Below are 26,874 nucleotides of genomic sequence, written 5' to 3' on the forward strand. Positions count from 1 at the left end.
AACCTGGAGGTTCCTGGGCTTTGGGAAAAAGGCCCTAAGCTGATCCCTGCAGGACAGGAAGGAGGGTGTGGGCAGGAGAGGCCACCAGGCATCCCCGGATGGCTTGTCTTCCTCAGCTGCATCCACTGTTTATGAAGTTGAATGCATTTGCTGACAGCCAACTGTACAGTCAGATGATCCTCAAGAGTTGAGCACACCTGTCCCAAGTCACGAAAAGGAACCTTACCTTACCGTTATTCCATTTCTTCCTCTTATTTCTTTTATTTTTATTTCTATTTTTTGGGACCAGGGATCAAACCCAGGGGCGCCCAATCATTGAGCCACATCCCCAGCCCTTTTTATGTTTTTCTTAGAGACAGGGTCTCCCTGAGTTGCTTAGGGCCTCGCTAAGTTGCTGAGGCTGGCCTACAACTTGCGATCCTCCTGCCTCAGCCTCCAGAGCTGCTGGGATGACAGGTGCATGCCATTGCACTTGGCTCCATTTTCTAACACTGTAGATTTGTGCAGTTTGTAAGCATTACACAAATGGAATCACACAGTTTGCAGGTACCCTTCTGTGTCTGGCCCCTTTTGCTTAAGCACTCTGTGAGGGAGGCATCGACACTGTGTGTTCTCCTTGCTGTGTGTGCTGCACCGTGACCCTACTCCTGGCGGTGTGAGGCTGTCATGAATGCTGCTCCCGGGAACATTCCCCGGGACCTCTTCTGAAGAACGTATGCTGGGACCCAGGTGGCGTCTAGGTTCAGCTGGAGCTGGAGAGTTTTCCCAGGTGGCTGTGCCGATGTTCATCCCCACCAGCAGGGTCTGCGATCCTGCCTTAGACCACATCCTCGCTAGCACTTGATACTGTCCATCTCTCCCTTTCTGGCCACTCCACTGAGTGTGCAATGGCACAAGCTGCGGTTGTGGTCTGCATTTCCTCGATGTATGAGGATATTGAGCTCTTCTCACGTGGTGTGGGCCACTGGGAGGTCCTGTCTTATGAGGAAGTCCCATTTAACTCCTCCTCCTCTACACATCGGGCACAGCTTCTGCTTTCCTGAACACGCAGACTCATGTAACTAGGGACGAGGAGATCAGTGTGCCTGGAACAGGCAGGCTTTGTTGAATGTTTTCAGTGAGAAGATCTGCAGAGCTCTCAGGGTCTGATCATAGTCTTGCCTTCAGAATGCCCAAGCACCCAGGTGCAGTGGTGCACACCTGTAATCTCAGAGGCTGGGGAGGCTCAGGCAGGAGGATTGCAAGGTTGAGGCCAGCCTCAGCCACTCAGAGAGGCCCCAAGCAACTCAGCAAAACCCTGTCTCTAAATAAAATATAAAAAGGGCTGGGGATGAGGCTCAGTGGTAGAGAGTCCCTGGGTTCGGTCCCTGGTATCAAAAAAGAACTGAATAAGAAAGCAAGCCCAAGCAGAAGCAGAGAGGAAAATGGGGAGAAAGGGAGAGTCACATTGTGGAGAAAGAGCCAAGATTCAGAAAGAGCACACCCACATTTCCGAGTTCTACCTTTCTCCCTGATCCAGTCTTTGAAGTGAGCCCTGAAAAGTGCCATCTTCACCAGCAGCCGCCGGGCTTGGTGAGGGGGTCTTCCTCAGAGTTGAGAGGTTCTCCGGGCACAGGAGCCAGCGCCTGGACGCCTCTCAACTGGTGTCCTGTGTTCCAGCATCTCCCTCTAAAACCTAAGGGATTTCCTTGGACAGGAAACACAAATGTCTGAAGCGACTCTGTGCCCAGCAGCTGGCGGACTCAAATCAAGGTGGAATTAACCAAGTGCTATGCGTTGGCTAAAAGGGGGCAGGAGGATGGAAAGAACGCTCAGGGGAACTAGGCAGACAAGTCAATGTTCCGACAGGAGCTTCACACAAATTGTTATTCGTGCCCAAACTACTGCAGGTTAATCCTAAAATCCCCACTTCAAAGATACGGAAACTGAGGTTGAAGATGCAAGCACCAGGCTCCCGACCACGAGGCTGTTCATCACTGAGGCAGAATCAGGCCCGAGTCTGCCAGACCCCAGGGTGCGCCTGTCCCCATGGTGCTGCCGGCCCGTGGCTGACCACTGAAGACGGGGCTTGGCCAGCCGTAGCCGTCAGCCAGGCTGTCAGGTCAGCTGCAGAGCCACTCGGCACTCCTGCTACAAGATGTCAAGAGGCGCTGGTTCTGGGGAGGCCCCAGGCACGCTGATCCCAGGAGAACTGATCCAGCCATGACGTGGGGGCCCACGCCTACTTCTGCTTCCTACAGGAAGTCACAAGGGGGCTGCTGAGCAAAGCTCCGGGGCTGGGTGTCCAGTGGGACAGCAGTTAAGATGGTGAGAGACTCAGCGACCACGACTCGGTCAAGGGGCGGAGGGCTTTACCTCCGTGCCCACACGTCCCATAGACAGACGGAAATGCTTCCTCCACGACGCCCTCAAGCACGTGGAAAACGCCCAGTTGTGAGCAGCAGGAGGCGCCCAGCCTCTGAACGCAGCTGGCTGACGGTGCCCCTGGCAGGCATCGGAGAACCCGGGGAAGCCCGACGGAGGTTTCCTCGTGCCAAGAGCAGGCGAAGGGACCCAGCGGCCTCGTGGTGGTGAAAGCCACCCCAGTGCGCATGCGTCTGCCGGCAGGCACAGGTGCGCACCCACACGCATGCTCACCCACGAATGCCCAACGGAGGCCCGGCGACCCGCACCAGAATCCGCGTGCCACTGGGCATCAGAGAATGCGGCCAGCACTCACGGGTCCCCAGCACTCGTGACAGTGCTTCCTTTTGTATCTTCCCGGTAGCTCTCTAATAAAAGCATCTGCACTGCCATTTTCCCGACGAAGAGATGGAGATCTACGGAGGGACGGGGACTGCCGAGGGCCGCGACACAGCTTCGCGGAGCTCCCGGCCCACCAGGCTCTGCGGCCCGTGTTGTGCCAGGGAGGCTGCACTACTGCCCCGAGAAGGGCGCGCAGGGCTCTCGCTCGGGGCCACAGACCCTCACCAGGCCCCTGCGTGGTCAGCAGCTCGCCACTGTCCATGGTGACAGGGAAAAACGCACCACTTGGACCTTGCGGTGTGGTGTGAGCAGCGCTCACTCAGAAAGCTCAGAACACGAAGGAGCCCTGCAAGGTGTGATCCCCACAACCAAGAAGGATCACGTAGGGAGCGGACACCGCCGCGCCAAAGGGTCAGAAAGTCTTCCTCCTTGAACCAGCGTCTGAGCTCTCTGCAGGCTTCCCCGGCTGTCCGTCATGATGAGCAGGGGGAGCCCCGAACAGCTCTCCAGGACTGCACCCCCCGGGGTGGAAGGGTGGCGGGGTCCCAGCCGGCTCTGCAGGAACCTCAGCCCGAGCCCCGGGCCTCTGCCTGCCCCACCCAGGCCTGCCCTCCCCCTGGGAGCTGTTCTGGGTGCTCAAGGATGACACAACAGCGGAGCCAAAGTCCCCCTGAAGAATTGCCCACTGTCAATTTCTAGACTTAAAAGGAAATGGAAAAAAATAAGAAAAAAATAAAGAAATAAAACAAAAAGAAAAAAAGGAAAGGAGCGTGGTGATAGGAAGGTCCGGGAGCTGTGTGTACAGAAGCTGAAAATGTCAAGGTCTGAGAGTATTCGACAAATGAAAGCCGAATCGTATAAAAGCAACAGCTAATCAAAAAGATTGTTGAAGGCTGTGTTTTCCCTCCTCCCAGCCATTACAGGAATAAAATTATCCATGGAACAGATCGAAAACCTTTTTCAAAACTAATACAATTAGGCCTTATTATGCTGCCTCTTTCCCCCTCTTTCCCGGGCTCCCCTGAAATCCCGCTATCTCCCGCACCCAGCTCCGTTTCCCGGATGGAGGGGCTTTCCTTCTTTATTATCGCCCGCAAAATGCTGTATTTAAGAGTCAGAGAGGAGATCGTGTTTTTGCACCTCCTTCTGGAAGCATTTAATAACTGTTCACCAGCATGGAAGAAAAACCCTCCCGTTTGGGGAAAAAAAAAAGCTCACATCTGCATATTCTGGGACTTCCCTTTATGAGGAGTGAAGGGCTCAGCCAGGGGAACTTCCTCTCCTTTGCGGGAGCAAAGAACTGTTTTTAAGGAGAGAGGAGAGACGGGAGTGACCGGGGGAGAAAGATTTTAGAGGAGGACAAAGGAAAAAACAAAAACAAAACTGCAGTGAGGCTGTTTGCCCACCGCGAAGAGACTCAGGTAGACCTGCTCCTGGCAGCCAAACCCAGACGGAAGCACAAGAGGAGCGCAGCAGGAGACCAAAGCGCTGCACACACAACCAGAAAAGAAGAAGAAAGAAAGAAAGAACTATCTATGCTAGGAACATATGGGCAACTGTGATAATTAGAGCTATGGCTGGTGGATTTTTTTTTTTTTTTTTTTTTTACCCTTTTCCGGGATCTCAAATCACAGTCCTTGTCATTACAAGCTACAGTCAAACCTGTGTGTGAGGCTGTTCTGAGACTTGCGTGCTTGTTAAGGGACACTGTGTGAGCAGCTCAGAGGGGCCCTGCCCTCCCTCAGACTGCGGGATGTCACTGCGCGGGCTTCTGGATATCGAGGAGTCGCTCAGGCCCTCCCCTCGATGTCCTGCAGAGGTGGGCGAGCGAGCGGGGGCGATGGAGCGGGGAGCCACCTCCTTCCTGTCCCCAGTGCCTGGAAATCCAGAAATCTCCGTTTCTGCCAGGCTCCACTGTGGCATGCCACGGGAGAAAACCCCTGTGGAAATGAAGCCCCTCAAGCAAACTGTCAGTTTCAAAGCTCCAAACCGTGACAAATGACTCGCAGAGATTTGCCTGCAATAAGCTCAGGGCTCAGGTTGCTTGGCATGCCGTCTCAGGCAGGAGGGAGAACGATTTTTAACCTGCTAACTGTCCCTTCCCATGTTTTAAGCTGTTTTTTTTCTTTTCTTTTTTTTTTTTAAAGTTGTCATGATCCACAAATGCCACCCCCCCCATAAGCAAGTTATCAAGTGAATGTTCAGCAGTCGTTGTAGGTATTTTTAAACAGGCATGGTGACGTGCCTTTAAGTCTCATTCATTTCAAAGGCTTATCCTCCGAGCAGCAGTGAGTGTGCGGCAGTAGTGCCCTTTGATCTCCTCGGCTCCCAGGAGAAAATCAATAATACAACTTTAATGTATTTGTATAGCACGACCTCACGTTATTATTATTTCTACCCAGTGCCGCTTAACTAAAGTGACAAGGTGCGCTGGGTCTCAGCACCGCCCCGTGGTGAGAATGAGGGTTTTTTTCCTTTCTTTCTTTCTAAAATTGAACTAGAGCAGAGCCAGCTACATTTGACCAAAAAAAGGGGGGGGGGGCATTAAAAACCAATTATCTCTGTGAATGCAACTGTTGGGAGGCTGGGTCGGCGGTGCTGCGGAACACAAGGGGCGTGTCCTCAGGGCGACGGGCCTCCGGGCGGTGGGCACTGGGCTGGCCTCTCGCGCCCCACGGGGGCCTCTGGGCCTGGCCTGGGGGGTGCAAGCGCCAGACTTACCTTCTTCTCGATGCGTCCCAGCTGCTCCTTGTAGAAGGTGTCGCGGCGGCGGAGCTCGGCCTCTCTGTTCTCCAGCTCCCTGGCCTGGGTGCAAGAGGACAAAGCCGCGTTAGTCGTGGGGAGACACCTGACGTCTCCGCTCCCGGCCACACTCAGGAGCAGGTGAGGGGCGGCGGTGAGCTGGGAACCTGTGCCACGGCAGACTGTTCCCATACATCAGGCCTCGTTTTCACCATGACCCTTCAAGGTGGGTGATCATCACAACCATTCTGCAGATAATGAGCACTAACATTTACTGAAGGCTTATTATCTGCCGAGTCTGTTCTGCACGCTTCCTGGCTCCCTCCAACGCCTCTGAGAGGCAGGTAGGGTGGTCATGATCCCCAGCGCCATTACAGGTGAGGACACTGATGCAACAGAAGGGCTAAGCACCGGCTCAGATGCGCACAGCGACCCGGAGAGGAGCGGGGTGATTGTGGTCCAGGCATACAGGAGCCATGACACCTCCAGCCACGCAGTCCCAAAGGGCCAGAGAGGGGTGCTGGCCTGGAGCCCCGACACTCAGCAGCACGTCACGCCCTGTCACACTCTGCATGCAGAGAGAGGAGCAGAGATCCCACAGATGGAGGCCCTCCCTCCAGGAGCTGTCAGCAGGAGCACCGGCTGGCCAGGGTGCATGACTTGGAGCCGGCCCCCTTCACTAGCCGGGGATCCTGAAGCATCTCCTTTGCTCCACAGTCCTAGCTTCCTCAGCGCTGTCCTTCCTGATCCACCAGGACCGTTCAGAGGGCATGGAAGCCTCCCCATCAGGGCAGGATTCTAACGAGCCTCCACAAAGGGCCACCAGCATCATGGCGGAGCACAAGCAGGTCCTCTTGCTGCGATTCCCGTGTCCCCATAGCCTCTTACAGGCTTTCCAGGACCAGGTTGAGTCCCACAGCCTCAGTCTGCAAGGGCAGACCCAGCATCGACGAGCCTCCAGTGCCCCGGAGAGAACCACCCTGCGCACCGTCTGCCCACGCTAGGCTGCGTGTGTCTGAGCACTGCTCTGGCTCCTGATGGCGCTTGATTCTCACTGTCCAAGGGCAAAGGCTGGTCAACAAAGGAGGCCATTGTGACTTCAAGTCCTGAGCTTTGTCCTCCTGACCCACTCCCCTATCAACACACAGGTATGAATCACTCCAAAATACGAGGGATGACAACTAATGCTTTTGCAAGTCCTGCTGGTCACTGAGCCTTTGGGAGCTACCACCAAAGTGGTCAGTAATGGGAGCTGGCTGCTCAGTGGGACCCCACGAGCACACGGTAGCAGATTAAAGGCTTGGGAAAAGGTCACACTGTTCCCAGGGGGACACCAGGCCTGCGCCCTGGGAGGCGGCCTGCACACCATATGGCAGAGTTCATACTGGCTCTGCTGCCGAGGGGTCGGTCGCAGACTTGAGCGGGCTGCTCTCCTTTTCCTGTCTATTTTCCTCTTACCTACAGAATGCAGAAATAGTAGTAAGTTGGCTCCCCAGACGCTGTAGACTATCTAAAAATGCCAAGAATGCCTCTGGAATGCCAACGCTTCAGAAAAGCTAAACACAAACAGTGGGGCTGAGTGCTGGGGATTTCTCCCAGGATCTTTCAAAGCGCGAGGCAGCGGCTCCGTCCCAGGAACGCAAGCATGGCTAATCTGTGCCGGGCCTCTCCGCAGCCTGGCACTTAACTGGGAAAGATCCCCAGTGCAATCGGAGGAGAAGCTAGTCTCGTACAATTAAGCAGCCCGTACAGGAATCTCTCCCAGGGCCGTGGACCTGCCATTTTCTGGTCAGTGGTCCCAATCAAACAAGACGGCGGCACCTGAAAGTCATTCACTAGGGGCAACTGGGACAGGAGAGATGAGGAGGCTCGTCCAGGTGTCCAATCACCGTTCAGCTGACCCACTGTGATGGCCCCCTGGGCAGAGGGGCTCCCAGAACCCTCGGCCTGCAGCTGCCAGGCCTGTGCCAACAAATGCCTACGTCAGGAGAGGGATGCAGATGGAAGTCCTAGGCAAAGATGCCCAACCATCGGGCCTTCCTCAGAGATGGTTCGGACACAGAAAAAGAAAAGCTGAAGCTATGGAGGCCCCCTTCTCTGCTGTGTCAATGGGCAGCACGACGAGGCAATGATCCGGGGAGGATGTGACGAGCTGACTGGAGGGGCGGGGGTCTGTCTCTCCCGCCTGGGGGAAGCTCTGCGACTTGCACCGTGTCCTGGTCCTCCGGCGTCTGCTTCGCCCACTACCAAGACAGCCTACCAGCTCTGAGGTTCATAATGAAGTCCTCACGACTGGCCAAGGACAAGAGGTGACAAATGAAAGGGGATGTAGAAAGTGAAAGTGATATAAAGACCCGGACGCCAGCGAGTGGCCCAGAGCAGGACGTGAGGGGTTGGGTGCCGATGAGTGAAGGTGTGTGTCAGCTGCCCTGCAGAGCTGGCTGCGCCCACGGCTGCCTGCCAGGCACGCACGAGCGAGGCCACGCGATGCGCAGGCTCGGCCTGGTGTTGGATGAAGGGCACGGGCAGGTTTCAGTGACCGGCGCGGTAACTTCTCGGCCAGTTACTGAGCGTCTGCTGTGTGACAGACATCACTGCAGAGGGGCTGCAGATACACGGGGAGACCAGACGCTTCTGCTCCCCTGAGCTCAGGTCCCAGTGGGAGAGGCAAATGTGTGCGCGGATAAATAAGATGATTTCCGAGAGCCACGCGTGCTGGGGAGACCGTGAGACGGGATAACTCGTGGGCAGCAGGCTGCTATTGTGTCTAAGGAGACTTCCAAGAAAGTCTCCCGGGGGGAAAATACTAAATTAAGAATGTCGCCTCTGACATTATGGAGGTCTGCTCAGTAAGGCCACCTTTGAACAGGACGCCACGGCACCTGCAGGGATGTGGTCAAGGACCTCCCCACTCGGGACGGCACTGTGAGCTCCCACCCGATGCATCCACACTGCTCCAAACACGCAGAGAAGAACAGGCGACCGAGAGACACACGCAGGCTCAGAAACCAGATTCAAGTTCAACACAGAAAAGAAACGCAAAGCAGCAGGTGGAGCCTGCGCGACCCCTCCTGATGTACTGCGGGATCTGAACCAGCCGTGCTCCACAGAGGCAGGGGACTGCAGCCAGGATGGCACCTGGAGTGGAGGGCTCTCCCTAAAATAAGAAGCTGACAAAAAACCCCTGCAGATCCCCATCTAGGGCCATGGTTTGGTTTGCTTCAGCCTCGGCAGACGGGAGGCCACAAATCCAGGCCCAGGACCACAGCGGAGCCCGGTGGGCCGCTGACTGGGTTCCTGCCTCTGCAGTGTCACCAGATCAGTGCTAAGACAGGTTTCTGAAAGTGTGGTTGGACCCGACCTTGCACTGGGTACAGGTTTAGGCAACTAGAGACAGGAGAGGCAGGGTGAGAAGCAGCACAGAAACAAGGCAATGGAACTAAAACCAAGCTTCCCACTCAAGATGCGCCTGCAAACCGGATCTCAAATGTGTGAAGAGAAGTAATGCAAACGCCACCAGGGAAACGGCAACTGAAACAGGAATTCACACCAGGGGAAATGAATCTCACAGGAAAATATGATTTTAAAAAAATTTTTAGTGTAAATATTTAAACACAAGACAAAATAATATAGTCAAACCCCAGCTAGCCATCACCAACCTTCGAAAGTGAGAAAAAGGGGAGACCTTTAACCTAACCTATGCCCTTCACCTTCTCCTACCCCCGAGTTTCTTAGTGAACTGATCATTTCATCTGTGCAAACCTCGATATACAGTTCTGAACGATAAGAATTTTTATTTCCCTAAACAGAATCACGGCACCATTACATTTTTAAAAAATTAACATGAATTCCTTAACATCTTCAAATATGGAGCTGATGTTAAAATTTCTAGTTGATAAAGGATTTTAAATATGCTTAAGTTGCTCAAAAAGATAAAGGAGTGACTTCTGATTTTAAGAAAACTAGAGAAATTACCAACTTGAAACATGTCAACCCCAAACAGATAAACTCTATAAATTTAAAAAATTTCAAAACAGAATAGTTAAAGCAAACCCTATGCTGAGGGCAGTGAGGAGACATGAGCAAGCTGGATGAGGTGCAGAGAGCTGAGCCAGGATGCAGCCACGGAGGGCACGCAAGACGGGCTGGACCTGCAGGACAGAGCGACAGGCCTGGCACCTAACGGCTGCTGCTGCGGAGGAAGAGCATGGGAAGAGGGCCAGGCAGGGTGGAGGGGAAGGAGGAGGACGCAGCCAGAAGGCAGCAGGCTGGGGGCGACAGTGGGGGGGACGGCAGGAGCAAGATGTGGGGGAAGGAGACAGACGAGGCTCCGAGAACAGCGAGAGGGAGAGGAGGAGAAGGCAGGGAGCAGCAAACACTCCATGAGGGTCAGAGATGAGCTGGGCGAGGTGGCACACGCCTGTCATCCCAGTGGCTCTGGAGGCTGAGGCAGGAGACGGAGAGTTCAAAGGCAGCCTCAGCCACTTAGCCAGGCCCTAAGCAACTCAGCGAGACCCTGTCTCTAAATAAAATATAAAAAGGGCTGGGGAGGTGGCTCAGGGGTCGAATGCCCCTGGGTTCAATTCCCGTTTACAAAAACAAAAACTAACAACAACAAAAAAAGTCCAGGAAATAGTCAATCAGTCCCACTAAACATGCAAGGGAGGCAGCCCCTAAGATCCCCAACAGGTCCACTCCTGGCTCTCAGCGTGCGCTGGACCTAGTGACTTGGTAATGCCAGAGGACAGCAGAAGCGGTGGGACTGCCACTTCGGAGACTGGTTTCCAAGGGCGGGGTGTCTGCCCCCACCCCAGCTCTGCTTACTCACGAGGATGGAGCAGGCTTCTATTTTATGAGCTGCCCTATGCAGACACCCACACAGCCAGGAAGGGAGGACGGCCACTGGCCATCAGCCAGGGCGGAGCTGAGTCTCAGCAGTCAGGAGAGGGCCTGGAAGCAGAGCCTCCCCCAGCGGAGCCTTCAGCTGTGACGACAGCCCCGGAAGGCACCTTGGCTGCAGCCCTCTGGGCGACCCTGAGGCAGCGCACCCAGCTGCACAGCGCCCAGGCCCCTGACCACAGACACAAGATGATAGGCGGGTACGGATTAAAGCCACTTGCTTTCATAATTGGACGTTTAGCAATAACATAGACTACAAAATGTAAACTGATAGATCGTTCCCTTAAAGGAAAAGACAACCACTTTGGACAAAAGAAAGACAAAGAAAACCCAGCTCTATGCTATTTTTAAGAGCTCTGACTCCCCATACTGATGATCTTACACAACCATAAAAAACCCTTTCACGTGTGTGTGTGTGTGTGTGTATTTTGGTACCAGGGATTGAACTTGGGGGCTCAGGGATTGAACCACTGCGCCACAGTCCAGCCCCTTTTGTACTTTATTTATAGACAGGGTCTCACTGAGTTGCTTAGGGCCTTGCTAAGAAGCTGAGGCTGGCTTTGAACTCATGATCCTCCTTCCTCAGCCTCCTGAGCCACTGGGATTACAGGGGTGGGTCACTGCCCCCAGCTCATAAATATAGACTTTGTGTCAAGTACTTTGTTTACACAAAATATGGAGCATTCAGTTGAAAGTTCAAAAATATAGACAAAAACAAAATGAACAAAACGAATGAAAACAATGGCCCAACATGAAGAGATAAGATACTCACAGAACCAGACCTCCAATGGCCCAGATGTTGGAACAGACAGGACATTAAATAACTATAATTGTTAATATGTTAAAGAATCTAATTTAAAACAGGGTAGCTAGCACGTGTGAAGAGATGGAGGGTCCCCAGTGACGGGAAGTCTCCAGCCTCCCCTGTTCGTGATAAGAAGGCAGCAGTTCATCTAACTGAGGATTCCTTCCATGTGATGAGTCACTTCTCTCCTGTCACTTTCAAGATCTTTCCTTTGACTTTGCCTTTTGACAGCTTCTGACGCATCCAGGTCTAAGATCTTGAGATCTCTTCGTGCGCCGCCCGAGGTGTACACTTGACCTAGGTTCCAGGAGCACAGGGAGCTCAGGGCCTCCAGGGGCCATCTCCTTGCTCAGCTTTGCTAGGCTGCTGGTGGCCCTGTTGCTGGCTGCATCTGCTCTCCACCTCGGGCAGCCGAAATGGTCGACGGCCTCTGGCTGTGGTTGACAAAGGCCCCCATGGTGACCGTGGTGGTTTGCAACAACAAGTCAAAGGCAAGTGGGGCCACTCCCTGGGAACTGGGGCCGGACGGCAGCGCTCCAAGGTTCTGCTGCCCCCTCCAGGGGTTGGCGGGCTACGGGCCGCACCCTAGCCGGGGGATGTCAGCTTCTGAGACGACTGTGGAGCTGCAGGAAAGAGGAGCGACTAAAATGCCCCAAAGCTTTGCTGAGTCTTCCATTTTTCTTGAACAAATGCTCCCAGATTGCCACAAGCCTTGGGTTAATTTTCAGAGTTCTGAAAGAGTAGATTCTGACTATTTTTGTCAGTATTTTCATTACTTTTATGAAAGGGGATTTTCGGAGGATTTTACTCCACTATTTTTACCAATATGCAGGAATAGTGTAGTATGAAATCATGGTTATTAACATACTAGACAGAAGGAGAAGAGGATAGAATCAAGGAATGGGGAAACTGTCATTATCCAAATCAAAACATAAAGGGACAATAGGATGAAAAGTAACATGGGACGGGGCACCCAGATCCACGGGGCAATCTCAGCTGTCCACAGCACACGCTTAACCGGAGTCCCAGCATGAGAAGAAACAAACGAGGCAAGAGAACAGAGACAAAGGCCAAGAATTCTCCCAAATTACTTACTTAAAGACAGCAAATTACAGATCCAAGAAGCTCAGAAAATTCCAAGAAGAATACTTTTGTAAAGTTCTTAAGTAATTCCTGAAGTAATGGCATATTTTTGAACACAGACAGTCATAAGTTTAAAAAAAAAAAATGCCATTTCTACAGCAATCCTAAGAAAGTAACAACAACAAAAAAGCACAAATAAAAAGCCAATAGAGGAGACCATGGATCTGAATGTATCGATTCATTCCCTCCTCCCCCCAGCAGGTCTCCCCAACACAAACCAGCAGGAAAGAAGCAATGAAGAAAGAACTGGTGGGCAGACAGAAATTCAAGATGACAGATTAAATCAAAAACTATGAATGAGCACACTGAATGTAAACCAATTTAAGCCTTATATTAATTTCCTATTGCTGTTATATGAAATTGCCAAAAGAGTTAATAATGACTTAAAGCAACGTAAACATATCCTCTTACGGTCCTAGAGCTCAGAAATTTCCAGCGGTATTATTTGACTAAAATCCCAGTGTTAGCAGGGCTGTATCTTTCTATAGGCGCCTGAGAATCTAGTTCCTTAGCTCCTTCAGCTTGGTGAGGTGGCTTCCACTCTCCCCTAAGGCCTTGCAGCACCTTGACCTCGGCCACACCCTTCATATTGCCCCTCTGACTCTTCTCTGATCTTCTCCTTCTTTCTCTGATCCCATCTGGGTAATAAAGGAATCTCCCCATCACACATCCTCAACTGGATCATACCAGCAAAGTCCCCTCTGCCATGTGCAATACTTACTCAAAGGTTCCAGGGGATTAGGAAACAGACATCTTGGTGGGGACCAAGGCAAAACCCCAACTACAGGTACTGATAAGAAATAAAAAGGATGGACAAAAAGAAGAATGAAAGAAGATAAATCATGCAAACACTAAGAATAAGAGATCTGGAGCACTTATATCAACATTGGAGAAAGGAGAATTCAAGAAGAAGTCTTTAACCAGGAAAAAGAGGGGCAGTTCCTAATCATAAAGGGCACAATTTAATTCAAGAAAAACAATACAATGTGTTATTCTAACTGTGTACACGATTAATAAGACTGAATACATAAAGCAAATTGGACAAATGAGAAAGAGAAACAAATCCATGATCACTGCCTACTCTCAAAACACTGATAGAACAAGTGGACGAAAAATCAATAAGGATCTGGAAGATGTGAACAATATTATCACCCAATGTGACTCGACTGACATTTATAGAACACTACATCCAACGACTGCAGACACACTCTTCTCAGGTGCGCCTGGGCTGCTCACTAAGACAACCTGGAATAAAACTGAAAGCATAAGATCACACAGTAAGACACCCAGAAAATTCTCCAATGTTTAGGAATTAAACACATTAGTAAGTAACCCATAACTTCTTCACCAGGAGAAAAAATTAGCCCTTAGAAAGAAACTTGGAGATGACAGAGATGATGTGATTAGCAGACAAGGACTTTAAAACTGCCATTATAAGTGTTTTTAAATATTTAAAGGAAAATGTAAACATAGTGATGTTAAGTGGAGATACTCAGAAGGATAAAATGGAATTTTAGGAGCTGAAAAGTATATTTGAAATGAACGCCTGAAACAGTAAATGCTACCTCAGTGATCGGGGGACAATTTCAGCCTCAAGTGGTCTAACATTCAGGTAATTAAATTCTTGGGAGGGGTGGCGGCGGTGGAAAACATCTGAAGAATAATGGTTGAAAATTTTCCAAATGTGTTAAACAAAGAAGTTCAACGAACCAACCCACCAGTAAATACAATGTGATTAATGCAACAGAAATATAAAAATCACACACCCGATAATTTTTGAATATCTAATTTTCCTTGATTTACAAAACAAAACCAAAGAATTTCCTGGCCCAGATGTTTCACTGATTAATTCTATCAAATATTTAAAGAAGAAATACCATTTCTAAGCAAATTCTTTCAGCAAATAGAGGAGAGAATATGTCCCAACTCATTTTAGAGGGCTACTATAATTATTGCACCAAATCGGGCAAGGGCATTACAACAAGAGAGATTTATAGGCAGATATTCAAGAAAAGACAAGAGCTGTGTGTGGTGGCACATGCCTGTAATCCCAGTGGCTTGGGAGGCTGAGGCAGGAGGATAGCAAATTCGAGGCCAGCCTCAGCAACTTAAGGAGGCCCTAAGCAACTCAGCGAGAACCTGTCTCTAAATAAAAAATTAAAAATTAAAGAACTGGGGGGCTGGGGATATGGCTCAGTTGGTAGAGTGCCTGCCTCGCAAGCACAAGGCCCTGGGTTCAATCTCCAGCACCGCAAAAGAAAAAAAAAAGAAAAAAAAAAATTAAAGGACCGGGATGTGGCTCAGTGGTAAAGCACCTCCGGGTTCAATCCTTGGTATCAGACATATAGATGGATAGATAGACAGATGTAAAATTCTTTTAAAAATCAAACTGGAAAATCAACTCCAACAATATGTAAAAAAGATAATACCCGATTGTTTTAGTCAGCTTTTTCACTGCTGTGACTAAAGACCTGATCAGAACAATTTTAGAGGAGGAAAAGTTCATTTCCGGGCTCCCAGTTTCAGTGATGAAAAGTTAACACAGGTAACTAGGTCACATAGACATAGGGCTATGAAGACAGGTTCCCAAGGCCCAAGTAACCAACCTCACCATATGTAGGAACCCAGTCAACCCATCTGAACTGTGTGTTTTGATAATATGCAATCACTGATCATCAAATCAGATGCCTCTAACGGAACTGTGACAGTGTCTTTCAAACATTTAAGGTGCAATTGATTCGCCTGAGATTTTGATAAAAGGCAGATTCTGTACGAGTAGGCCTAGGACACGCCCCCAAGAGTATACACTTCTTTTTTCTTTAAAATATTTTTTAGTTGTAGATGGACACAATACCTTTATTTTATTTATTTATTTTTATGTGGTGCTGAGGATGGAACCCAGGGCCTCACAGGTGCTAGGCAAGCGCCCCACCAGGGAGCCACGACTCCAGCCCGAGTAAACACTTCCAAACATTCCCAGGTAATGTTACTTTGAGTAACAAGGCACTAGCTCATTCCCACAGGAAGACAAATGATGATTATAATGACATCTCAGAGATCCTGCAGATCCACAATGAGTCTAAATTATGTGCTCACAAGCCTTTAGATTAATGATGGTGTACTCTAATTTTAAAAGATAATACAGGATGAGGGTTAAAGGAAGTTGGCTTTAGAGTGAGGAAAATCTAAATTTGAAGACTAGATCTGTCATTTCCTACTTCAGTAACCCTGGTCAACTTCTCTTAAATCATTATGAAATTCTTTAATGTTATTAAACCTCAGTTTCCTGTTCTGTACAATGGGGAGACTGATCCCACCTATATTTCCTGAGGTTGCAGTGAAGTTGATTAAGACTAGGCAAATAAAGCCCTAAATGAAGTGTCTGATACTATGTAGTGTTCACAAGCTAAATGTCAGTCAAGAGTTATTTCCAAGATAAAATGTTATTATTAAACATTCAATCAGAAAAGAAAACATACCTATCCACAACCATCATGGATAACAGATTTTTAAAGTAAAACGGCAAATCTCAAAGACAAATATAACTTTGAGATGATCTGAGATGATCTCCCCTTGGGATGACAGCAAGGTGCCTTGCGAGCCGATGTCAGCTTCCGTACCTGAGTTCATTTCCCTCATTACACGCGTCTGCCCTCCCTCTTGCTGTGTCCGCCTGAGCGAACTGCACAGACCGCTCTTAAAACATGTGTGTGGAAGTTTTTATTGATACACGATTCACATACCATAAATCCACCCCTTTAAAATCTATGATTCAGAGGTTTGTACTGTCTTCGCAGGTTGCATGACCATCACAGCTACCTAATGCCAGTTTTCTTCACCCCAAAAAGAGACTCTGTGCCCACTGGCAGTCATTCTCCTATCTTGCCCTACACCCAGTCCCCCTGAAATGTCCACTGACTCATCAATGGATTAAAAAATGCATGGATTAGGGGCTGGGGTTGTGGCTCAGTGGTAGAGCACTTGCTTAGCATGTGTGAGGTGGTGGTTTGGATCCCCAGCACCACATAAAACAAAATAAAATGAACATGATTGTGCCCATCTACAACTCAAAATTTTAAAGTGCATAAATTACAATATCAGCCAGAAAAAGGAATGGATTTCTGATATATGCTATGACATAAATGAACCTTGAGAACATTACGCCAAGAAATAAGCCAGACGCAAAAGGTCACGTTATATGAGTCCACTTGTGGGCACAGGCAGACCCGGCAAACACGTCTAGATAGAAATGAGTCCCTGCCAAGGTTGGGGGAATGAGGGAGGACTATGAGTAGCAGAGGGTTTCCATGTGGGGAATGTTCTGTTCTGAGCTTCCCCCGTGGAGCACCGGAACGTTCTAAGAACGAGATGTTCTAGCTTCCCCCGTGGAGCACCGGAACGTTCTAACTTCCCCCGTGGAGCACTGGAACGTTCTAAGAACGAGATGTTCTAGCTTCCCCCGTGGAGCACCGGAACGTTCTAAGAACGAGATGTTCTAGCTTCCCCCGTGGAGCACTGGAACGTTCTAAGAACGAGATGTTCTAGCTTCCCCCGTGGAGCACCGGAACGTTCTAAGAACGAGATGTTCTAGCTTCCCCCGTGGAGCACTGGAACGTTCTAAGAACGAGATGTTCTAGCTTCCCCCGTGGAGCACTGGAACGTTCTAAGAACGAGATGTTCTAGCTTCCCCCGTGGAGCACCGGAACGTTCTAAGAACGAGATGTTCTAGCTTCCCCCGTGGAGCACCGGAACGTTCTAAGAACGAGATGTTCTAGCTTCCCCCGTGGAGCACCGGAACGTTCTAAGAACGAGATGTTCTAGCTTCCCCCGTGGAGCACCGGAACGTTCTAAGAACAAGATGTTCTAGCTTCCCCCGTGGAGCACCGGAACGTTCTAAGAACGAGATGTTCTAGTTTCCCCCGTGGAGCACTGGAACGTTCTAAGAACGAGATGTTCTAGCTTCCCCCGTGGAGCACTGGAATGTTCTAAAAGCGAGATGTTCTAGCTTCCCCTGTGGTCACTGAACAGAAGCACAGACATAGAACTGTATACTTTAGATGAAAAGCATGTGAATTACATCTTGATGAAGATGTTAAAAACACCAAGGAAACATACTGGAATAAAGTTATCAAAATACTAAGAACACAAGACCTGAGGCCAGGAGACCAGTCAGACCTGCCAGAGTCAGGGCAGGCCATAACCCAGGCTGGGGTGATGGTGTGGAAGTCGAGGACCCAATGGGGAAAGAGCTGATCAAACACGAGGGCGATGGAGGAAAACACGACTGTCCCCAGTTTCCGGCCTGAAAATGGGGAAGCACGTCTGTTCTGTTGTGAGGGTAAGTGAGATCGGTGTGCTTCATGCTAAGTCACCCACACACAGTGACACATGACCTCAGAGCTGAGGTGGTCATTCACACGTGGGTGTGATCACCAAAAGCCAAATGTCTCCGAGGACACGTCGCCCTGTGCATGGCCTGTGTTCACAAGGAGCTAAGCTCCAAGACAGCAAACTGCACATTTACTTGTCTGTTTGTTGGCTCGGATGCTCCTTGGACTCTAAGCTCCCGAAGGTCAGGGGCAAACTGCGTTTACTGCCTTATCCCCAGTGTCACAGAGAACATATGTGCTAAACGCCACAATAAATGGCGCCGATGCGGAGAAGCTCATCTGGAGGGAAGAGATGCTAACCATTCATCAAGACTGTGTGGGTCGCTGGACACTGTAATCCTAGCAGCTTGGGAGGCTGAGGCAGGAGGATTGCAGGTTGGAGGTCAACCTAGGCAACTCAGGGAGACCCTGTCTCTAAATAACATATAAAAAGGGCTGGGGAGGTGGCTCAGTGGTGAAGCACCCCTGGGTTCAATCCCCAGTACCCCCTATGTCCCCGCCAAAAGATCGTGCTGGTCAAGAGGCCTGGGTTGAAATCCAGCCCTGACAACTATTCAGGAGACACTGGATGGGAAGCTTTTCCCCAAGCCTCAGTTTCCTCCTCACACTGCCGTGGGGTTTGCTGCGATTCTGGCCTGATGCAGGAGTGTGGGGAGTGCCTGGCTCTGAAGAGTCCATCCCTCTCCCCTTCCACAACCTGGCTTGGGCAGGTGCACAAGGGGGGTCAGCACAGATGGGCGAGGGGGCTGCAGCACGTCAGTGCAGAGTGGTGGACCTTCTTCATCAGCTCTCCCGGTGCCTCTGCAGAGGCCAAGTCCAGGAGAGTGGGGAGGGGCACAGCTGCGCTGCACTGTGACTCTAGGTCTGAACTCCAGCTCCGTAATGGAGAAGCCGCCAGAGGCCTGGGACCCTGTTCCTCACTCTCCAAAACCCAACCACCTGTGCCAGGAAGGGGAGGGCACCTCAGAAAGGCCATGGAGGGGCCACTCCAAGCCGTGTCTTTGTCCCACGTGACTCCGTGCACATCTCCTCAGAGTCACTGATGGCTCACAGAGAACTTTGAAAAAACATCCTATTACGAGACCATCTGCTGAGATACCGTAGGTTCTCTGCAGCCCCCATTTCCTTTTATTACCAGGGAAAGCGGCATGAAAATAGGTCTCGTTTGAAGACGGGTCTGCTCACGCTGCGGCGGCTTCCTTCCAAACCTCCACTCACAGGCTGGGGGGCGGCTCGGCATCCCGGCCCCCGCCCATGCTGTGGACACGGTGTCCATGCCGGGGAGGACACGAGAGCGGAGGCTTGGCGTGTGAAAGACCGCGGGACAGATGGCCTCCTAGGCAACCAGAGCCTGCTCTTCTTCATGGGGCTCGAGGAAGGAAGGAGGGAGACAGCCGAGGATTCCCAGGGACACTGAGCCCAGCCCTGCCAGCCGCCTGCCTTCCTCTTAGCAACACCTCAGCCTGAGTCAGGGCAAGAAGGGCCATCCTGGCTGACAAAGACAAGGATCAGAGAAGTCTCAGGAAACAGGAGCAAAGGTAGCAGTGACCGTTCATTAATTGCTAATTATCACAGATGTGATCCTTTAAGGCACAACTATCCAGTGATGTAGATAACAATTATTATGGGGGGGGACCAGGGATTGAACTCAGGGGCACTGGATCACTGAGCCACATCCCCAGCCCCTTTTTAAAATATCTGATTTAGAGACAGGGTCTCAGTTGCCTAGGGCCTCACTAAGTTGCTGAGGCTGGCCTCCAACTTGCAATCCTCCTGCATCAGCCTCCTGAACTGCTGGGATTATAGGTGTGTGCCACTGTGCCGGGCTAGATAGTGATGATCAAAGACAAGAAAAGTAAGTCAGTGACTACTGCAGTCACCCGGGGTTACACAGTCATCAAAACAGCACGGCTAAGAGAAACAAGATCCAAATCCGTCTAATTTTCCAAGCAAGACTATCTTAGGAAGCCATGATCTCACCTCTGCAGTTTCTGATCAAGTTCTAGGGCACCGAAACGATAAGGCTGGAAATGAAACAGACTGCTCTGGCCCACGTTCCCTTTATTGGCGGGCTGGGAAGAACCCAGGTTTGTGCAGAGTGACAGTCAACCCCGGGGACCTCTGGCAGGTCTCCTAGAGGTGAGCAGGCGGCTGGGCCTGGCCCCACGCTTGCTGTTTCATGGCGCCCTCGGCGCGGGCCCTTTCTGGTCCTGGGAAATGATTTGGTCTCCTAGAGTAGGACCGGGCTGGCCCCAGCAGGGCGGCTGAGGGCTGGTCCACCGCCAAGCCCACCGCCTCCTCCAGGACGCCCGTCCCCTCTCCTGGCCCCTCGGCGCCATCTCTGCCATGGCCTTGGCCTCTCCCCATGCCACGTCCCGGCTGCTGTTTCACTCCATCCTTTGTTCTGCCCGTGAGTAAGGATAATGTGCCACACGCCGAAGGGGCTCACGCTACAGTGACGAGTGGGACACAAGTGGAGGCGTGGAACCTTGAACACTCTCCGAGGAGATGCCCAGGGTGAGAAGGGTGGCAGCCCAGAGAGGCGGGACAAGGACTAACAGAACGGGGCCCAGAGAAGAGCCCTAGCAGGAGGCGACATCCAAGCTGAAAGGCGCATGGCAGTCAGTGAGGCCACAAAGATCCCGGGAAGCTCGTTCCTAGCAGAGGAAACAAACGCCACGGCTCCTGAGTGGGAGCGACTGTGACACATGCAGGGGACAAGAGAACATAGCTAACACCATGACAAACAGCTGGGGGTGGAGAGGGGCGCGCGGGCAGTGGCAGCATGAAAAATAGGCCGAGGCCCAGAGGCGCGGGGCCTTGTGGGCCGGGCTGAGAGGTTTGCAGCGGCGGCTCGGAGCCTGGGGAGCCGCTGGAGAGCCCTGAGCAGGAGAGTGATATGATCTGACTTATTTATTTTTTAAATCCAGTTCATAAAAGCTGAACTGGAAGGCTGCTGCCCAAGAGGACGGCCTGATTATCTCTCTTCCCGCACCACGCGCTTGCCCGCGCAGGCACACAAAGCATCAGCCGTGGTCCTGACAGCTGGAGCTACACAAAGGCGGCCAGGAAAGACCTCTGCAGAGGAAATAATATGCAATTTTCTAGCTGAACACCTTTTAAAAAGTAATGATGGAGAATAAAATCCCTGCCCGGGAGTGAGGCAGGGGCCGCCTTTAGGTACAGGGTAACAACATGCCACTTGAAATAAGCAAGCGTCGGGCAAAGTGGCGCTCACCCGCGTATCTCAATCTGCAGGCTGAAAAGACGGGCTGGCGGGGGGGGGCCGGGAATTCAAGGCAGGGCCTGCTGCTTCTCACTGCAGCTCCAAGCACTCAGAGCTCAGAGAGGCTGCTAACGTGACATGTGACAACTAAGGCTCCTTGTGGAGAACAAGGAGGCCAACAGCAGTCCAGGCTCCAGGTCAGAGTGAAATTCAGCGAGTGTGCTGAGCAGAGGCAGCCGGGCCCGAGTGTGGGGCTCTCCCTCGCTCACAGCAACCCTTCCCCAACCTGGTGGCGGCTTCGAACCAGAGGGTCCCGCATGCTGATGAGTCCGAGGGGCGTTCAGAGTGCCACCAGGTCAAGGGAGCCAGACAGGCAGCAAGAGACCAATCAGGAAACAGGTGGACACCTGAGCCCAGAATCATGGCAGGCAGGAGCAGCTTCTGGAGAGACCGGGGCCCTGCAGGCAACACTGTCTACCCTCCCGGGCTGAGGCGACCAGGCTGGGGGACACGGAGCAGCGTGGGCTCCAGGCCCACAGAGGCAAGCTGATCCACTGGGGGCTCAGAAACCAGCCAGAGACCTGCCCAAGCTCTTCATGGATCCATCTGGAACCTCCACCTAGGCTGGACCTTGACAGAAGCACTATCAGAAATAGCAAATGAGTAAAGAAATGAAATATAAAAACACACAGATAAATAAATGGCACCCAGTGCCAGCCAGAGCTCAGGCCTCCGCACACCGGCTCTCCTCGGTACTCGCTCCTGGTCCCCCCTTGCTTTTTGCCAGAAGCGCCTCTTTTTCTAAATTGTGCCTGGCTGCCTGGCGGATTCTTCAAGGCTCTGTCCCAATGCTCTGGTGTTTTCCAGCTTCCCTCCGCCATCTATGAAGTCCCACACTGGAGTCATAGGGGGGCCTGTCCTATTTCCAACTAGGAAGCTGTTTCTTTTAGGAGCAAGAAGTGTGCACGCTCTGCTGTGAAGGAGTCAGAGCCAGGCCCCAGACTTGGCTCAGACAGTCGCCATCCGACAAGACAATCCTGAAGAAGTGACAAAGAACGGAGACTGACCTGACGGGGCCCGTGACTGACGCAGTAATAAATGACACATACTCTATCTTCAGGGGATTTTTTGGGTTTCTGGGGCCAGGCCAAGACGGTGTCCTGAAGGCAAGGTGTCCCAAGGAGAGCAGAGGCAGTCACAGAATCTGAAATGTGCCATCCAGCCCCAGGGAATCTGCCTTCCTAGCGCGACTCCTCAGCTAGCAAGTCTCCAGAGGACAGGGACTGACGCCGCTTGGAGCTGAGAGGCGTGAGCTTGTGCACTTGTATGTAGCGTGCCTGGGTGGGGCGTGTGCCTTCTCACACGGGGGGCGAGTCCTTCCCACCGCACCCGAGGGGGAACCTCCTGTGCCTGCTGTGCCACTGCGGCCTCCTCTCCTGGTGACCTTACCACTGGGGGAGCAGCCTGAGCAACACCAGGGCTGCTGGACCTGTCCATCCTGCATGGCCCAACGGGGTGACTAGGAGGACGCGATGCTGAGGTGAGGTCCTCCCAGACCCTTCCCAGGTCGGTAGCCCTCAGGGTCCTGTGGGAAGTGCAGCGGTGGCCCTAACTCAGCTGGTCCCACGCCACCCTCTCCTTCTCTGGGCCAGAATACCAGGAGGCACTCCTGGAGTCCTGTTCCCAAGGATACCACAGGGCAGAAAGGACAAGTGAGGCAATTCCAAGATCCTAGAGATCCCGGTCATCCCATCTCCTCGTCTTGGAGCGCCGCTATTCCTTGATAAAGCAGGCCCTGCGCACGTCGATGCTCAGAATCCCGTAAAGTCAAGCAAAGGATAAGCGGCACAGGCTGGCGGGGAGATTCTGCCAGCTTTCATCATCTGCTCTACAACATTCAAAGAAGCTCCTGGACAAGTGGATCTGAGGAGGACGTCAGAGGTGCTAGCGACGGGCACACAGAGCCCGCACGCAGAGGGCTCGAGACCTAGACCCAAGAAAACCATCCCTGGCCGCTGAGTTTGACCGCGGGCTGTTGGGAGACAGGTGCTAACCTAGAAAAAGAAGAGAGGAAGAGACAGAAGATGCAGGTGACCACAATAAGCCATAGACGGGCCCCTGGGTACAGTCAATACTTCACTAAATGGGCCTGGTTTTGCATGCCCCCGACTCTGAACCTTACGGCACATACAACCTTGGGGACACTGTCTCACCTCTCTGAGTCTCAGTTTTGCTCTCTGTACTGTGGTGAGGCCTCGCCAGACCAAGAGTGTAAAGCTCCCAGCACCTCATCAGACCTCGGTAATCAGAAGTGCTTTTATCCCCCCATCTGTAATCAATGCCTGTTGGTCAAATATTCTGATACACCTCTGAAGAGCGTTTGTTTTTTGAAACCCCCGTCTGCAGGAAGGGCCCCAATCGGAGACTGCACCAACACCCACAGAGCAAGTCTCAACACTCAGCACACGTATCACATGGCCGTTGCTCCCTGTCTCATGTGGACACTGAACCAAACATGGTCTCTGTTTTGATGGGGGTGGGGCGGAAGGCAGCTTGAGTTTCCACTTCCTGGAGACTGGTGAGTCTACCCCGTGTTGCAGAGACTGAGAACGGATCCGCAGCACACACACGGAACGGGAACCCTGGCCCCTAGTGTGGTGGACACCTACGCACGTCCGCTGGTCCTACAGGAAACGCGTACCTCTGCCGCTGCACAGGTGCCACCCGGGGCTGGCCACCTGCGGCCCCAGGAGAACCTCGGTGGTTCTCCAACAGAGCCCTGCTCTAAATAAAGCGTCGGGAGCCTTGAGATAAATGAGGCACGGTGCCCAGCGCCACTTACAGAGGAGAGAGAGCACGCGGATTGTGACTCGGCACTTGAACTGGGCTCGTGGAGGCGTCTGGAGAGGAAGGACCGCGTGCACTGCTTGGCAGGACGAGGGAAGGCCTGGAGAAGAGGGACGCTGTGGTGAAGGGCTGAGGGCCACCTGGGGTAGAGAAGCAGGTGAAGCACGCGGCTGGCGGTGCGCGGTGGCCATGCTGTGAGCAGGACTGGCGCGGCTAGGCCGAGTGAGCAGAGAGGAGCCAGGCACCCCGGCCAGAAGAGGCAGGAGGGCCAGAGCCCACGGGACCCCAGATGCCGCAGCCAGAGACCTGGACCCCGCTCGCCAGGTGATGGAGAGGCGCTGGGAATCTGAGGCCAGTCTCTGTCCGTGTTGGGAGCGGACGGCAAAGGCAGGCCAGGCAAGGTGAGGGGACCAGGTAAGTGACCTGTGGTTTAGAGGAAATGTCACGAGGCTTGAAACCAAGGCTCCCTTATGAAGAGGAATTTAAAGGACAAGAGAAATGCTTCTCCATCACAGAAGGGTGGGTAGGGACACGGAAAACATGGGGTGAAGAAGATGCCAAGTCCCTCTGTGAACATGCTGCTCAGGGGGTGCCTGGGGGTCTTCACAAGAGACATGGGTGGCAGCTGGGTCCGAAGGTCTGCAGAGGCACACAGGAAGCAGAGCGGCTGGCGCCATGGGACAGAAGCCCGGGGGGAAAGCCTGTGACCGAGAGCTGGGCAGCACCCTCAGCGAGCGCCCGAGGCCAGAAGGTCCTAAGGTCAGACCTCACACCTCCTGGGTGGTCCACGGCATCGAGTGACCCCGGGGCACAAGGCTAACGGGAGACACTGCCTGGAGGAGCTCCACTTGCTGTGAGGCAGACGGACCCTCGTCTCACTCTGGGCTGCTGAGACCAACACCCTGGAATGGTGGTGGGCCACAGGCACCCGCGTCTTACAGCTCCGGGGGCCGGAAGCCCACGCTCGGGGTGCCAGCAGACTTGGGGTCTGGGAGGGATGCTTCCTGGTTCGCGGACAGTGACCTTCTTGCCCTATCCTCATGGTGGAGACCTGGACGGAGCTCCGGTCTCTTTCTCTTCCAATGCGGACACTCATCCCTTCCCGGAAGCCTGTCCTCACGATCATGTCTACACCAAGTTCCTACTCCGTGCACCCCGCCTTGGGGATTAGGGTTTCCACGTATGAATTTTGGGAAGACATGAACATTTAGTCCAGAACGCTCCCTGCGGAAAACACATGATACATTCTGAACAAAATATAAAAAGACAACCCTGTGAGGGCCTCGGAGCATGATTAAAAGCAAGCGGGTGTTGGAAGACAGTCAATACACGGAAGGAGGAAAGGGCACTGGGTAAGTTCACCAGGACTTTTACGGTTTTTGCCTAGGAGCAGGTCCCATCGGGTGCTTCACTGGGAGCCTGCAAAGCAAATAGAAAATCAAGGGGGAACACCTTAGAAGAGAAGGCCCCAAATCCTGCATACCAACTGCCCGAATCTCAGGATAACCTCTGAACTACGCGTGTAGGGCAAACCTCGTGTCATGCAGTAAAAACAGTTTATACACAGTACTTGGCAGATAAAATCCCTCATATTAGAAAAGTTGTGCCAAGCTGGGTTAGCGGCATATCCTGTAATCCCAGTGACTCGGGAGGCTGAGGCAGGAGGATCACTAGTTTGAGACTAACCTGGGAAACTTGGTGAGACCCTGTCTCAAAATAAAAAATAAAAAGGGCTGGGGATGTGGCTCAGTGGTAGAGCACCCCTGGAAAACAGAGAAGAGCCGAGTCAAATCCATGATCTGTAGATGTACTTTGTTTTTTGATACTGGGGACGGAACCCACAGGTGCTCTATTGCTGAGAGACAGCGCCAGTTCTGTTTTTTTTTTTTTTTTTTTAATTTTGAGACAAGGTGTTACGAATTGCCCAGGCTGGCCTTGAACTTGTGATCCTTCACCGCCAGTCTGAGTAGCTGGGATTACAGGCGGGCTCCACAGTGCCTGGCTTATAGATCAATTTAAGAAGCTCAACAAACAAAACAAAACCAACTAATTAAACCCCAAATAAGTAGAAGAAAAAAAGTAATAAAAACAGGAGTGGAAATCAATGAAATAAAGCAAACAATAGAAAAAAAATCAACAAAGTCAAAAGTTGGTTCTTGGAAAAGATCAACAAAATTGATAAATTCCTAGCTAGACTGATCAAGACAAAAAGCGAAACACAAATGATCGATGTGTGGAATGAAAGGAGGGAGATCACCAAGCGCTACAAACAGTGCTGGCTATGCAATAATTATGTGTCAATTAAAAACAATAATAACGCTTTAAAACATCACGCAGGCTCCTGGGGCTTAGGCGGACACAAGAATGGAGTTGCTGGCGACAGCTTTGAGGAGGGCCTCTCTGGAAGGCAGGCAGGGTCCAGACAGGAGGGGTACTGGAAAACACCCTTCGAAGGTTCTGATGCCACCACCTACCCCCCTCCAAACACAGCACCCTCTCCTCATCAGAGATCACACATGGCTTTCATGAGGGCCCTCTGGAGTAGAGACACCAGAGATTAAAACGGCTGGTATCCTGTCCCACCCCACAGGACAGGCCTGTGAAACAAGTCCTGCTTCCCAGACTCCAGCGTGACCTTGTTCTGGGTCTGATCATCAGCGGCCCGTCAGGTCCTGGAAGTCCTTAACGTTCTTTTGGCACACTCCCTTTTATGTAATCAACCAATCAAAGAGTCCCAACTCTTACTAGGGGCTTGGACAAATGGCAGGTACCTGGAAGATGGCACTGCAGCCAGTGGGAAGGGACAAGCAACATTCCTAGAAGGAAAGACACCGGAACCTGGACCAAGGTCAAAGGCTGCACCCCCACAGCAGGAACCCCACTCCTAAACTTCCCCTCAGCTTCAGCAAGGGCCCAGCACCTGACGCCTCCCTAGATGTGGTCAGGCCATAAATCTTTGGTATGGCCAAGAAGAAATGAGAGAAGCAGTGGTAAGGATTCTCTGGGGGCCAGGAAATGGAGAATCGGCAATCCTTCCAGGAGATGCTCCACCATGGGGTAGCAACCTGTCCTGGCTC

At 52.0% G+C, this 26,874-nt stretch overlaps 1 protein-coding gene across 1 annotated transcript in view; it reads right to left on the bottom strand.

The window, feature by feature from the left end:
• Chchd6 (coiled-coil-helix-coiled-coil-helix domain containing 6) overlaps window positions 1-26,874 on the bottom strand; it is a 223,435-nt gene that overhangs the window by 93,832 nt on the left and 102,729 nt on the right. Inside the window, exon 5 of the mRNA XM_047534479.1 lies at window positions 5,467-5,550. Within this exon, the coding sequence (XP_047390435.1) occupies window positions 5,467-5,550 (84 nt within the window). The remainder of the gene's footprint in view (window positions 1-5,466; window positions 5,551-26,874) is intronic.

Source organism: Sciurus carolinensis, chromosome 19 (assembly GCF_902686445.1).
Source record: "Sciurus carolinensis chromosome 19, mSciCar1.2, whole genome shotgun sequence".
Taxonomy (NCBI): domain Eukaryota; kingdom Metazoa; phylum Chordata; class Mammalia; order Rodentia; family Sciuridae; genus Sciurus; species Sciurus carolinensis.